The 15,051-nt window shown below is 47.6% G+C and overlaps 1 protein-coding gene across 1 annotated transcript in view; it reads right to left on the bottom strand.

Moving 5' to 3' along the window:
• POMT1 (protein O-mannosyltransferase 1) overlaps positions 1-11,555 on the bottom strand; it is a 60,436-nt gene extending 48,881 nt beyond the window's left edge. The window contains exons 1-2 of the mRNA XM_089675094.1: positions 11,429-11,555; positions 1,875-2,045 (exon numbers count right to left, since the gene is read on the bottom strand). Of these exons, the coding sequence (XP_089531220.1) occupies positions 1,875-1,996 (122 nt within the window). The 5' untranslated portion in view covers positions 1,997-2,045; positions 11,429-11,555. The remainder of the gene's footprint in view (positions 1-1,874; positions 2,046-11,428) is intronic.
• Positions 11,556-15,051: the final 3,496 nt, after the last annotated feature.

The following is a 15,051-nucleotide window of genomic DNA, read 5'->3' as shown; positions in this document are numbered from 1 at the left end:
ACTCCTAGAATGCTTAGTCTACAATCACCTTAGCTCCTACCTCACTGACAACCTTCTTGACCCTCTACAGTCTGGCTTTCGCTCACTACACTCCACTGAAACTGCCCTACTAAAATTCACTAATGATCTACTAACAGCTAAAACCAATGGCTACTACAGTTGCACTGTGCTCTTGCAGTCATTTTTACAGGACGACCACGCCTAGGGAGAGTAGCAACAGTGCTAAACTTTCTCCATTTGTAGACAGTCTGTCTTACCGTGGACACATAAACATCAAGGCTTTTGGAGATACTTTTGTAACCCTTTCCAGCTTCATGCAAGTCAACAATTCTTGATCGTAGGTCTTCTGAGAGCTCTTTTCTGCGAGGCATGGTTCACATCACAGTGCTTCTTGAAACCAGTAAACCCAAAACAGGTGTGTGTTTTTTTAAGGGCAGGACAGCTGTCAGCAACACATCCAATATCATCACACTGATTGGAGTCAAGGTTGGCTCACTCCTGGCTCCAATTAGCTCTGGGAGAAGTCATTAAGCTAGGGTCTCACATACTTTTTCCTCCCTGCACTGTGAATGTTTACATGTTATGTGCAATTAAACCATGGCAACATCTAATGTTTGTGTAGTATTATGTTCAGCAGACTGTGTTCTTCTATTGTTGTGACTTAGATGACGTTCAGAGCACATTTTATGCCCAATTCATGCAAAACTCCACGTAATCCCAAGGGGTTCGCATACTTTTTCTTGCAACTGTACTCCGTACTCTTACTACTTGACCTCTCTGTGGCTTTTGATACTGTTGACCATTCCCTCCTCCTCAAAAAGCTCCACTCTCTTGGCCTCAGAGACTCTGCTCTCTCCGGGTTCCAAAACTGAGCTCTTATTATTCAGCCCAGGCCCCCTCCCCTGACTTCTCCATCAAGATCAATAACACAATCATCAGTCCCTCCCCTCATGCCAGGGTACTAGGTGTAATCCTAGACTCCCATCTGTCCTTTCAGCCCCAAATCCAATCACTGTCCAAATCTTGTAGACTTCACCTCCGCAACATCTCCATGATACGCCCGTTCCTAACCTCAGAAACCACTAAGCAACTTATTCTCTCCCTTGTTATATCCCGCCTTGACTATTGTAACTCCCGCCTCATTGGCCTACCTCTTTGCAGGCTATCCCCTATTCAGTCTATCATGAATGCTGCTGCCAGACTCATCCACCTTACTACCTGTTCTGTATCTGCCACCCCTCTACTGGCTTCTCATTGCCCAATGAATAAAGTTCAAAACAATAACATATAAAGCCATTTATAACTCTGCCCCAAATTACATCACCAATCTTGTCTCCAAATATAACCCAAACCGTACTCTCCGCTCCTTGCAAGACCTCCTACTCTCTAGCTCCCTTGTCTCCTCCTCCCATGCTCGTCTCCAGAGCTTCCCTCATCCTCTGGAACGCTCTACCCCAATTTGTCAGACTATCGCCTACTCTGCTCACTTTTAGGCAATCTCTGAAAACCTCTCTCTTCAGGGAAGCCTATCCTGCCCTCAGCTAATAATGGAATCTTCTACTCTTCCAACCAGTCCATACCCCACAGTTTGTACCACTAGCCCCTCCCTCCTAGATTGTAAGCTCCAAGGAGCAGGGCCCTCAAATCCCTCTTGTATTGAACTGTATTGTTGTTGTATTGTCTCCCATTATATTGGAAAGCACTGAGCAAACTGTTGGCGCTATATAAATCCTGTATAATAATAATAATGCTCTCCTTGCCTGGCCTGTCAGTTTAGGTGGATGGCCATGTAAGAGAGTTCACAAGTATGTATTTCACCTGGAATTCAGCTTTAATACAGAGAGTACACCACAGGACCAGGAGAAAATACTTACACAACGGCCTGGGGGTAAGAAAGATTCCACAGTCTGCTCATAACCCCCACCACTGTCAGAGCCACCAGGATCAGGTTTATTTCTAAGGTTACCAGAAATGAAGACTTCCGAAGGTCTGACATCCCGCATGGATGCGGCACAAGATGGACAGGAGTGGATTAAGGGGACAAGCTATAAGAAAGAGAAAGAAAGGAGCAATGACAAAGAGGAAAATGGAAATCAATACAGAGAGAAAACTAAGGAAGAAAAATTTAGAACCAGCAGGAAAGGTAAAAAAAAAAAAAAAAAGTATTCAGTTGAAAAAAATGCATTGTCTGTACATACCACTGAATAACAGTCTGCATCATTCTGCTAGCATTTCAAACAGCTATTACCTAGCCAGATTCAAGGCCTAAAGACCACCATGCACAGGTCAATTATCTCTCATTCATCCTGCGGCTGAAATTCGGAGGCCTTAAAGCCTACCTCCATGTTAAGTAAACATAAATAATCGAATCCTTGTGCGCGGCTATGAATATGCCTCAACCCCGTGTACTCAAATAAGATAATAAAAAAAAAAAAAAAAAATTGATAAAAAAATATATATATGTACTATACTCATACTACACATGTACACATAGGTACATGTGTAGTATGAGTATAGTAGATGAAAAACCGACGTGAACTGATCTGTTTTTTCTTGGAAAAAACGTGACTGAACTGATGAAAAAACGAAATGCCCGTGTGAAAGGGGCCATACACTTCAGAAAATGTATAAAGCTTCTTTCTCTGGAATGAAGGCTGCTTTCACACTGATCCGTTATTCTTCAGCTGTTGTGTTAAGAAAAAGTGAAAGAAAACCGCGTGACCAAGCAGAGGCGTCCCTAGGGTTGGTGTCACCCCTCGAGAGAGGAAGGAGCGGTGCCAGTGTAGCGGTAAAATGAGTATCCCTTGAATATATGTATCCCCTGAAGCAACTGCGCATGTGCCGGTTTCAGGCCGAAAAAGCAGATCTCCTACTTTAGCAGAGAGCCGGCCATCAGCTTCTTTGGCCTGAAACCGGCACATGCTCTTTTGCTTCAGGGGATACTCATTTTACCACTACACCAGGGCGGAGGCAACTGTCACTGTTCCGGCATCTTGCTCCTGCTCCCCATGTGTTGGTGTCACCCGGTGCAGCCCGCACCCCCCTAGGGATGCCACTGTGACCACATATTCCTGTGGAACTCTTCACACTTATCAGTTGTGGGTCCTGCTTGCTGCATTTTTGGTGCAGTAAAAAAAACACACCTCCTTATTGCAATCAAAGGAAAATGTGGCAAAAACAAAAAAAAAAACACCTGGGTTGCATTTTTGAGTCACATGTCCTTTAAAAAATGCCCTGCAAACGAGGTAAACTGCATATGCATTTTTGCCACAGATCAGTGTGAAAGTAGCCCAATACTGCAACTTGCAGTTTTTACTGTAGGAAGTTCTGAAGCGGTTTTATCTTTTTCTGAAATTAAGTAGGTGCAGCCCACAGCAGTCATAATGTGGCCCCCATGAAGATTTAGTCTACTCAATTAGGCCCACTGTTTCAACTAAGTTCGGAATACCTGCTCCAAGTCCAAGCTTGCACAGGACTGCCCCCGCCACATGTGACAGTACTGGGCCAATCATTAAAGCTAAACTCTAGCCTTATTTTCAATCTTGCATGGCTGTACAGGCTCCTATCCTGTACTGAAATTGTGTACTCTGATTTCATTGCACACTGTGAACTTATTACAGTGTGCATTAGAACCTACAGTAAGTCAGACAGAGTTCACATCATTCTATTGGCTGGAGGATGTCCAGCTGAATCATCTAGTTCTTTCTTCTCTAGCCTGACTGTCCCTGGCCCACCTGTTTTATTCAATCATTGGGTTTCAGTTGTAATCACCGAGGCTCAGCATCATATGCTGGTGTTACCACATTCTACTTTAATGAAATTTGGCCTGTGACCAGTGATGAGTGCATGTGTGTTTGGACAAGAGTCTGAACCTGCATGAGCTCTCGCATGAGAAAGCTATTAAAGCAGATAACCAATCATAATGGGCAGAGGCATTCCCCATCTCACAGCCGCACATATACATGCTCCTTGCATATGTACAGCTCCAGGGTTTGCCTCTGCTGTCTATAATCAGCTGTCGGTTTTGACAGCTTCCGGGGACTTGTGTCCAAACATATAAAGTGCATGATGAAGCAATAACATGACAAAATAAAATATATATACACATACATACAGTTGTGCTCAAAAGTTAACATACCCTGGCAGAAATTGTGAAATGTTGCCATTGATATTGAAAATATGAGTGATCATACCAAAAAATGCTCTTTTATTGAAGGATGATGATCATATCAAGCCATTTATTATCAAATAGTTGTTTGGCTCCTTTTTAAATTATAATAACAGAAATCACCCAAATGACCATGATCAAAGTTTACATACCCTGGAATGTTTGGCCTTGGTACAGACACACAACGTGACACACACTGTCTTTTTCCAGAGCAGCCTGTATATTTCTTGTGGTTACCCGTGGGTTTCCCTTTGTATCCCGAACAATTCTTCTGTCAGTTGTGGCTGCAATCTTTCTTGGTCTACCGGACCTTAGCTTGGTATCAAGAGATCCCCGAACTTTCCACTTCTTAATAGGTGATTTAACAATACTGATTGGCATATCCAAGGCTTTGGACATCTTTTTATGTCCTTTTCCATCTTTATAAAGTTCCATTACCTTGTTACGCAGGACTTTTGACAGTTCTTTTCTGATCCCCATGGCTCAGTATCTAGCCTAGTCAGTGCTTCCACGTAAGAGCTAACAAACTCATTGACTGTAATGGTCCAGTTGTATCCTAAAAGAAGATGCTCACCACATTGAGCCCGGAAAATGGTGTATATAGTGTAGTATTTATTTAAAAATATGCATAAAAGCATTCCACGTGTAGAACAATATAAACATTAATTTTAGGATACAACTGGACCATTGCAGATGTCAGAGAGTGGATAATACAGATCTCTTGTTACATTTGCTACCTAACAAGTAGCCCTCTGGTGAGTGCATAGTGGTGGTGGATTGCACATTGGACCCCAGAGTACTGTGTGGGATCAAACACAATTTGCTGTGATTGCTACTATCACATCACTGATACACAGATTTATACTGGAAGGACTTTTTAGTTTATTATTATTGGTTGTACTGAGATACATATATATATTTTTTTTTTTGTTTTGTGTCACGATATTGCTTCATCATTCATGTTATATGTCCTATGCGCTGCATCTTATATATATATTATTATTATACAGTATTTATATAGCGCCAAAGGGTATGCTCAGCGCTGTACAGTAGCAGGGGGACATAACATGACACAAGACAGTAACAATACACTACACGAGGGGTTTGAGGGCCCTGCTCTTTCGAGCTTACAATCTAGGAGGGAGGGGAAGGTGGCACAGGAGGAGATGGCTGTGGGGGATGGAGTGGTGGGTGGAGTGGAGGAGGTTAGTTGTTAGGTGAGGTCGGGTGTTAGGTGAGGTTGGGGTAGGCTTCCCTGAAGAGGAGGGTTTTCAGGGTGCGCCTGAAGGTGAGGAGGGACATTCTGATGGATTGGGGTAGGGAGTTCCAGAGGATAGGGGAAGTCCTAGAGAAGTCCTGCAATCGGGTGTGGGAGGAGGAGACCAGAGACCTACAGAGCAGGAGGTCCTGTGAGAAGCGGAGGGCACGGGTAGGGTAGTATCTGGGTATCAGGTCAGTTATGTAGTTCGGGGCGGCATTGTGAATGGCCTTGTAGGTCAGGGTTAGCAGCTTGAACTTGATGCGTTGGGCAATCGGGAGCCAATGAAGGGATTGGCAGAGGGGGGAGGCAGATGTGGAGCGCTTGGTGAGGTGAATGAGTCTGGCCGCTGAGTTTAGGATCGACTGGAGTGGGGATAGCGTTCGTTTGGGTAGGCCAGTGAGAAGGGAGTTGCAATAGTCCAGGCGTGAGATGATGGAGTGTACGAGTTGTTTGGTGGTGTCTGGGGTGAGGAATGTGCGTATCTTGGAGATGTTGTGGAGGTGGAGCCTGCAAGATCTAGATAGCAGTTGGATGTTGGGTAGGAAGGAGAGGTGGGAGTCCAGGGTGACACCCAGGACTTTGGCGTGTGGGGTGGGAGAGATGGTGGCGTTGTTAGTAGTGATGGAGAGGATGGGGGGGGGAGACCAGGAGCTCGGTTTTGGATAGGTTAAGTTTGAGGAAATGGAGCAACATCCAGTCTGATATGTCGTTTAGGAGGTGGGCGATGCGGGCAGAGAGTGAGGGGGTGAGGTGGGGGGTGGAGAGGTAAATTTGGGTGTCGTCGGCATAGAGGTGGTAATTGAAGCCATGGGAGTGAATAAGTTTGCAAAGGGAGGAGGTATAGATGGAGAAGAGGAGGGGCCCGAGGACAGAGCCTTGGGGGACCCCGACAGAGAGGGGGAGGGAGGGGGAGGTGGCAGTGTTGTAGGTGACACTGAAGGAGCTTTGGGAAAGGTAGGAGATGTACCAGGAGAGAGCAGCATCCTTGATGCCAAGGGAGTTCAGTTTGGCAAGGAGGAGAGGGTGGTCAACAGTGTCGAAGGCCGCGGAGAGGTCAAGGAGCAGGAGGATAGAATAGTGGCCATTGGCTTTGGCAGTTAGCAGGTCATTGGTGATTTTAAGTAGGGCGGTTTTGGTGGAGTGCAGGGTGCGGAAGCCAGACTGTAGGGGGTCAAGGAGGTTGTTATCAGTAAGGTGGGCGCTTAGGCAATTGTAGACCAGGCGCTCAAGGAGCTTGGAAGTGAAGGGCAACAAGGAGATGGGTCTAAGGTTGTTAAGGTTAGTGGGGTCAAGGGAGGGATTTTTGAGTATGGTGGTGTATATATATATATATATATTAGTTTACTGAGATCTGTTGTCACTATCTCTGGTGCTAGCTGCTTCTACTTTCATAGTGCTCGCCGTTTGCATTGTGATATTGTGTCCAAACATGCCTGAGCTCATCACAGGTCACTAGTCATTAAAGTGGAACTAAACCCTCCTATCCTTTTCAGCCATCTTAATCTCTGTTGGATCTGCAGTTGCCATGATGCTGCACATGTGATCAGCTATGGCACCAACCATGTGACGGGCTGACAGTTTAGTTGAGAGCACAAAAATTTGAGTTTTTATTCATGGCATCAAAAAAGAAAAACATTATACTTGGGTGTAAACACACACAAAGAAAGAAAAAAGCAGCTAGCACTAAGGATTATGATACCAACCCTAAAAACATTAATAGTGCAGCGCTATAATTGGCAAACTACATATAAATCACTATACCAGCGATCATATAAATCTATAAACAGTGAAAAGAATTCTCCATGCAAATATTAGTGTCTAAAAATCAATATATAGATCAGTCTGGCACGGTAAACTGATAATGGTGTGCATAAGACAAATAGTAAACACTCAATAGTGACATGTATGAAAAGATAAAGTGTCCATCAAAAAAGACCCATAATTAATATTCAATCAAAAAAGTGATGTTAAATAGCAATCCTGGGTTGAGAGTACTGGAACCTTTAAGGTAGTGCATCCATCAAGCAGAAAGAGGAGAAACAACACTTCAAACACCATGATGTGTACAGATAAACCTTAGCAGATGGTGTGACCACCAACGAAGGAATGGTCAAATGTGCTCTTTTAAAAGGTCAACACCAAGATGCCCCTGGATCTCCAAATGCTTTCCCACACAGCCCATTCCAAAAAGCATTGGACAAGGTTAAGAATGGATGTAAAAGACTCACATAGTGTAGTATGTAGATCAATCATCCTATTTGTTACAAATGATTAAAAACACATTAAAAATGCCACACAGGCAATACCGCATAATATCAATGTGAAAGCATCCAATCCTCTGATCGTTGTCGGCAAAAGCCCACTTCCGGGTCTCCGCTTCCGTGATAGCGTCACCTCCACTGCCCCTGATGACGTCTTATGATGAAACGCATCTGGTGAGGCCAGCAGAGGTGACGCTTTCACGCAAGTGGAGTGTTTTTAATCATTTTTAACAAAAATGAATAATTGATCATGCTACACTATGAGAGTTTTTTACATCCATTCTTAAAAAGTGTTACTAAACCCAAAACAGTAGAATCAGTCTGTATATGCAGTAAAGCATGCTTGTTATACTCACTGTGGAACCTAAGGGGTTAATCCTCCACGTGCAAAAAGCAGGGATACACAGATATAATTTTTTGATCGGCGAGTACAAATGCCGTTTAAGTACTCGTCAATATAGAGTACCAATACTTTGCAGTGTGATTTGCATTAATGCAAATTGCACCGCAAAGAATAGCATGTGATTTGAACAGGAATCCATGTGATGGTTCTAACCAGCCAAAAGCCCTCTAGCCTGAACTGTCATCCTTACAAGGAGAGGAGAGAAAGTTGTGGAGATTTCAAATCCTCACGGCTTTCTCTCCTCTCCTACAACTGAGAATCCAGAGCATCTGCCACCATAGTATACATCCACCATGCCCTTCTCTCACACTCTTTGCTCAGCATAGGATCAGGGCGGGGAGGTTTCCCACACCACTCCTGTCTGCACTCAGACTAGGACAAGCCTGGGTTCACACAGGAGCAAAGGGGAAAACCGCGTGCAATTTGGACAGGAATAGCATTCCGGTTCAAAACGCATGCTATTTTTTACACTGCAAAGTATCGGTTTCAGATATTGGGACCATTTTCACAAATACTAATGAAAATGCTCGGTATGGGCACATCCCTAGTATTTTGTCCTTTATAGCTCTGCACTTGTCATTTATGGCACATTCAATAAAGTTCTTACCAAAAAAACAAGAAATAAAAAATAAACAGTGTGATGTACCAGGATGGGCACTGTGTGTTCGCAGGCCTCCACCAGCGGCTGTCCATTCTACAGGAATCAGTCCTGCACCTCTTGCTTTGATCTGCATGGACAGGTTCACTTTATATATAAAAGGCATAATAAACAGGATATCTCAGCTCCACCAGCAATAGCAAGACACAGTAGGGGGGGGGGGATTGACTACGACTGGAGGGGCTGGGCACAGGAACCAGGGGGGACTGACTATGACTGGAGGGGCTGGGCACAGGAACCAGGGGGGACTACGACTGGAGGGGCTGGGCACAGGAACCAGGGGGGACTACGACTGGAGGGGCTGGGCACAGGAACCAGGGGGGACTGACTACGACTGGAGGGGCTGGGCACAGGAACCAGGGGGGACTGACTACGACTGGAGGGGCTGGGCACAGGATCCAGGGGGGACTGACTACGACTGGAGGGGCTGGGCACAGGATCCAGGGGGGACTGACTACGACTGGAGGGGCTGGGCACAGGATCCAGGGGGGACTGACTACGACTGGAGGGGCTGGGCACAGGATCCAGGGGGGACTGACTACGACTGGAGGGGCTGGGCACAGGATCCAGGGGGGACTGACTACGACTGGAGGGGCTGGGCACAGGATCCAGGGGGGACTGACTACGACTGGAGGGGCTGGGCACAGGAACCAGGGGGGACTGACTACGACTGGAGGGGCTGGGCACAGGAACCAGGGGGGACTGACTACGACTGGAGGGGCTGGGCACAGGAACCAGGGGGGACTGACTACGACTGGAGGGGCTGGGCACAGGAACCAGGGGGGACTGACTACGACTGGAGGGGCTGGGCACAGGAACCAGGGGGGACTGACTACGACTGGAGGGGCTGGGCACAGGAACCAGGGGGGACTGACTACGACTGGAGGGGCTGGGCACAGGAACCAGGGGGGACTGACTACGACTGGAGGGGCTGGGCACAGGAACCAGGGGGGACTGACTACGACTGGAGGGGCTGGGCACAGGAACCAGGGGGGACTGACTACGACTGGAGGGGCTGGGCACAGGAACCAGGGGAGACTGACTACGACTGGAGGGGCTGGGCACAGGAACCAGGGGGGTCTATGACTGGAGGGGCTGGGCACAGGAACCAGGGGGGACTATGACTGGAGGGGCTGGGCACAGGAACCAGGGGGGACTACGACTGGAGGGGCTGGGCACAGGAACCAGGGGGGACTACGACTGGAGGGGCTGGGCACAGGAACCAGGGGGGACTACGACTGGAGGGGCTGGGCACAGGAACCAGGGGGGACTACGACTGGAGGGGCTGGGCACAGGATCCAGGGGGGACTGACTACGACTGGAGGGGCTGGGCACAGGATCCAGGGGGGACTGACTACGACTGGAGGGGCTGGGCACAGGATCCAGGGGGGACTGACTACGACTGGAGGGGCTGGGCACAGGAACCAGGGGGGACTGACTACGACTGGAGGGGCTGGGCACAGGATCCAGGGGGGACTGACTACGACTGGAGGGGCTGGGCACAGGATCCAGGGGGGACTGACTACGACTGGAGGGGCTGGGCACAGGATCCAGGGGGGACTGACTACGACTGGAGGGGCTGGGCACAGGATCCAGGGGGGACTGACTACGACTGGAGGGGCTGGGCACAGGATCCAGGGGGGACTGACTACGACTGGAGGGGCTGGGCACAGGATCCAGGGGGGACTGACTACGACTGGAGGGGCTGGGCACAGGAACCAGGGGGGACTGACTACGACTGGAGGGGCTGGGCACAGGAACCAGGGGGGACTGACTACGACTGGAGGGGCTGGGCACAGGAACCAGGGGGGACTGACTACGACTGGAGGGGCTGGGCACAGGAACCAGGGGGGACTGACTACGACTGGAGGGGCTGGGCACAGGAACCAGGGGGGACTGACTACGACTGGAGGGGCTGGGCACAGGAACCAGGGGGGACTGACTACGACTGGAGGGGCTGGGCACAGGAACCAGGGGGGACTGACTACGACTGGAGGGGCTGGGCACAGGAACCAGGGGGGACTGACTACGACTGGAGGGGCTGGGCACAGGAACCAGGGGAGACTGACTACGACTGGAGGGGCTGGGCACAGGAACCAGGGGGGTCTATGACTGGAGGGGCTGGGCACAGGAACCAGGGGGGACTACGACTGGAGGGGCTGGGCACAGGAACCAGGGGGGACTACGACTGGAGGGGCTGGGCACAGGAACCAGGGGGGACTACGACTGGAGGGGCTGGGCACAGGAACCAGGGGGGACTACGACTGGAGGGGCTGGGCACAGGAACCAGGGGGGACTACGACTGGAGGGGCTGGGCACAGGAACCAGGGGGGACTACGACTGGAGGGGCTGGGCACAGGAACCAGGGGGGACTACGACTGGAGGGGCTGGGCACAGAAACCAATCAGCTTCTAGCTCCAGCTTCTTTGGTTAAGCTTTGAAAATGAAATCTAGAAGCCGATTGGTTGCTAAGCCCAGCTGCTCCACTTGTAGTAATCCCTCCCCCCAGGGCATACATTCATTCATTCAGAGGAATACCTCCCAGCTAGGGATGGAAGGAGGGCACAGGCAGACTGGTGTAGATGTGAACTCCAGCTGTCACCATGCCCTGTCCGCCTACAGAGAGAGAGCTACAACAGACAACCATGAATCACGGGACGCCATGGTCCACACTAACCTGCAGCTCAGCTGCTCTTCACATGCGATTCGTAATGTCTGACCAGTTCGCGGATCGATTAGCTTAGGCTGCGAGTCACGTGAACCGAGGCCGATGTACCGTACAGACGGTAGAGGGCGCTCGGGGCGTGTTGAATCCTAAGGTGGAAGCGGTCGTGTGATTTGCTGGTTGCCATGGTTATTCCTGCTAGGGATGTGGTCGCTGTTTCTTGATGTGTGGAGTCCTCAGGCATAACCCCCACGTGCTCCTCGGCGGAAATGGTCCTCTCCTGGGACCTAGTGTCCCTATATCTGGCAGTATGGACCACAGATGATTATTATGACTGGTACTTGTACAGCGCATTCAACTTACATATACACTCTTTATTAGGTACACCTGTCAATTGCTTGGTAACTCAAATCTGCCAATCACATGGCAGCAACTCCATGCATTTAGGCACCTAGACTTACTGAAGTTCAAACGGAGCATCAGAATGGGGAAGAAAGGGTATTTAAGTGACTTTGAATGTGACATAGTTGTAGGGTCGCCATTTCAGCCCTTTAAAACCAAACACATGAATTACACAGGTTCTGAGGCTAATATACTATTTAATACTCATACTATTCCCTCCAGCCCGTGCCCCCTCCCTTGACTTCTCCATCAAGATCAATAACACAATCATCAGTCCCTCCCCTCATGCCGGGGTACTAGGTGTAATCCTAGACTCCCATATGTCCTTTCAGCCCCAAATCCAATCGCTGTCCAAATCTTGTAGACTTCACCTACGTAACATCTCCAAGATACGCCCGTTCCTAACCTCGGAAACCACTAAGCAACTTATTCACTCCCTTGTTATATCCCGCCTTGATTATTGTAACTCCCTCCTCATTGGCCTACCTCATCGCAGGCTATCCCCTCTTCAGTCTATCATGAATGCTGCTGCCAGACTCATCCACCTTACTAACCGTTCCATATCTGCCATCCCTCTCTGCCAATCCCTCCACTGGCTTCCCATTGCCCAACGGATAAAATTCTAAACATTAACAATAACATATAAAGCCATTTATAACTCTGCCCCTAATTACATCATCAATCTTGTCTCTAAATATCACCCAAACCGTACTCTCTGCTCCTCCCACGACCTCCTGCTCTTTAGATCCCTTGTCTCCTCCTCCCATGCTCATCTCCAGGGCCTCCCCCATCCTCTGGAACTCTCTACCCCAATCTATCCAACTATCGCCTACTCTGCCCAATTTTAGGTGATCTCTGAAAAGCTATCTCTTCAGGGAAGCCTATCCTGCCTTCTGCTAATAATGGAGTCTTCTATTCTTCATATCAGTTCATCCTGCACAGTTATTACCTTTTGTATCACCAACCCCTTCCTCTTAGATTGTAAGCTCCGAGGAGCAGAGCCCTCCTAACCCTCTTGTATTGTTGCTGTATTGTCTCCCTTTATACTGTAAAGCGCTGAGCAAACTGTTGGCACTATATAAATCCTGTATAATAATAATAATTTAATGCAGATAAGGCACTAAATTTAAAGCGGAGTTTCACCCAAAAGTGTAAGCTCTTATTTGCCTCCTCTACTATTACATTTGGCACCGTTTGCGTGGGAGCGTGATTTTGACAGGTACCCACCCGCTCCCACTTCCAGGATCAGTTTGCTCCCCCTCTCTTCCCCCTGCTGCTCTCTGGGACATTTTACAGGCCCCAGAGGACTGCAGCCCATTCACAAAGCACAGCGGGATTCACACATGTGCAGTAGGAAAGCAGCTGTGAAGCTGCAAGATTACACTGCCGGTTTTCCTTAGTCAAGATGGCGGCACCAGCACCCGTCAGGCAATTGAAGAATCGGCCTGGGGTGAGGACATCACAGGGTCCCTGGACAAGTAGATACCCTAATATTAAAAGTCAGCAGCTACAGTATTTGTAGCTGTTGACTTTTAATTTTTGGGAGAGGGGGCCGGAACTCCTCTTTAATTACCACCTTAATCAGCTACAGAACCTGTGTAATTAATATGTGTTCAATTTTAAAGGGATGAGGTGGCAACCCTACATGGTTGTTGGTGCCAAACAGGCCAGTCTGAGGATTTTAAAAACTGATCTATTGGGATTTTCACACACAACCATCTCTAGGGTTGCATAGTTAGTCTGGCTGAAAAAAAGACAAAAGTCCATCCAGTTCAACCATTAAAAAAAAAGTTATAATCCTATACCCACAGTTGATCCAGAAGGCATAAAACCCAGCAAAGCATGATCCAATTTGCTCCTGCAGGGAAAAAAAATCCTTCCTGATCCCTCGAGAGGCAATCGGATATTCCCTGGATCGACATTACCTATAAATGTTAGTATCCAGTTATATTCTGTGTATCTAGGAAATAATCCAGACCTTTTTTAAAGCAATCCACTGAGCTGGCCAGAACCAACTCTTGAGGGAGTCTATTCCTCATTTTTACAGCTCTCACTGTGAAGAAACCTTTCTGTGTTTGGAGATTACATTTCTTTTCCTCCAGACGTAAAGAGTGCCCCGTTGTCCTCTGTGATGACCTCAGGGTGAATAACTCTACACCGAGTTCACTATATGAACCACAGATGTATTTATACATGTTGATCATATCCCCCCTTAATGTCCTCTTCTCAAGAGAATAAATTCAGTTCCTCTAATCTTTCCTCATAGCTGAGCTCCTCCATGCCTCTTATCAGTTTGGCTTACAGAAAATGGTCCAAAAAAGAGAAGATATCCAGTGAGCGGCAGTTGTGTGGTCAAAAATGCCTTGTTGATGTCAGAGGAGAATGGGCAGACTGGTTCAAGATGATAGAAAGGCAACAGTAACTCAAATAACTACTCATTACAACCAAGGTATGCAGAATACCATCTCTGAATGCACAACACTTCGAACCCTGAAGCAGATGGGCTACAGCAGCAGAAGACCACACCAGGTGCCTCTCTGCCAGCTAAGAACAGGAAACGGAGGCTACAATTTGCACAGGCTCACCAAAATTGGACAATAGAAAATTGGAAAAACGAGGCCTGGTCTGATAAGTCTCAATTTCCCTAGAGATGGTTGTGCGTGCAAATCCCAGTACATCAACAGTTTTTTAAATACTCAGACCAGCCCGTCTGGCACCAACAACAATGTCACGTTCAAAGTCCCTTAAATCCACTTTCTCCCCCATTCTGATGCTCATTTGAACTTCAGCAAGTCGTCTTCACCACATCTAGATGCCTAAATTCATTGAGTTGCTTCCATGTGATTCTCACTACAGTGCTGCATTTTTTAAAATAGAAAAACAGCAGAATCATGTGGCCTGGTTTTATAAATGATTTTATGGTAAATTATGTATGTGATGGCTTTGAACACATGTACTAGTGGTTGGTCTGATGACTTGACTGTGACATTCGGGTTGTTCATTTTATGCTTTTATCTAAAAATAACAAGACCGCAGAACCCTTTTTATAATCATTTAAAGAACAGCTGTTTACCTTTTAAATAGATGAAGAGATTCAGGGCACCTTCACACTTGCTCATTTGAAATCGGCAGCAAAATGTGCCTTTAAAAACTTGCCCACCGGGCACTTTTACCCCCTTCTGCTCAGACCAATTTTCAGCTTTCAGTGCTGTTGCACTTTGAATGACAATTGT

This window comes from Staurois parvus, unplaced genomic scaffold, assembly GCF_062004578.1.
Source record: "Staurois parvus isolate SC_StPar_1 unplaced genomic scaffold, SC_StPar_1.0 ptg000154l, whole genome shotgun sequence".
NCBI lineage: Eukaryota > Metazoa > Chordata > Amphibia > Anura > Ranidae > Staurois > Staurois parvus.
This window is presented reverse-complemented; position numbering and strand designations above follow the sequence as displayed.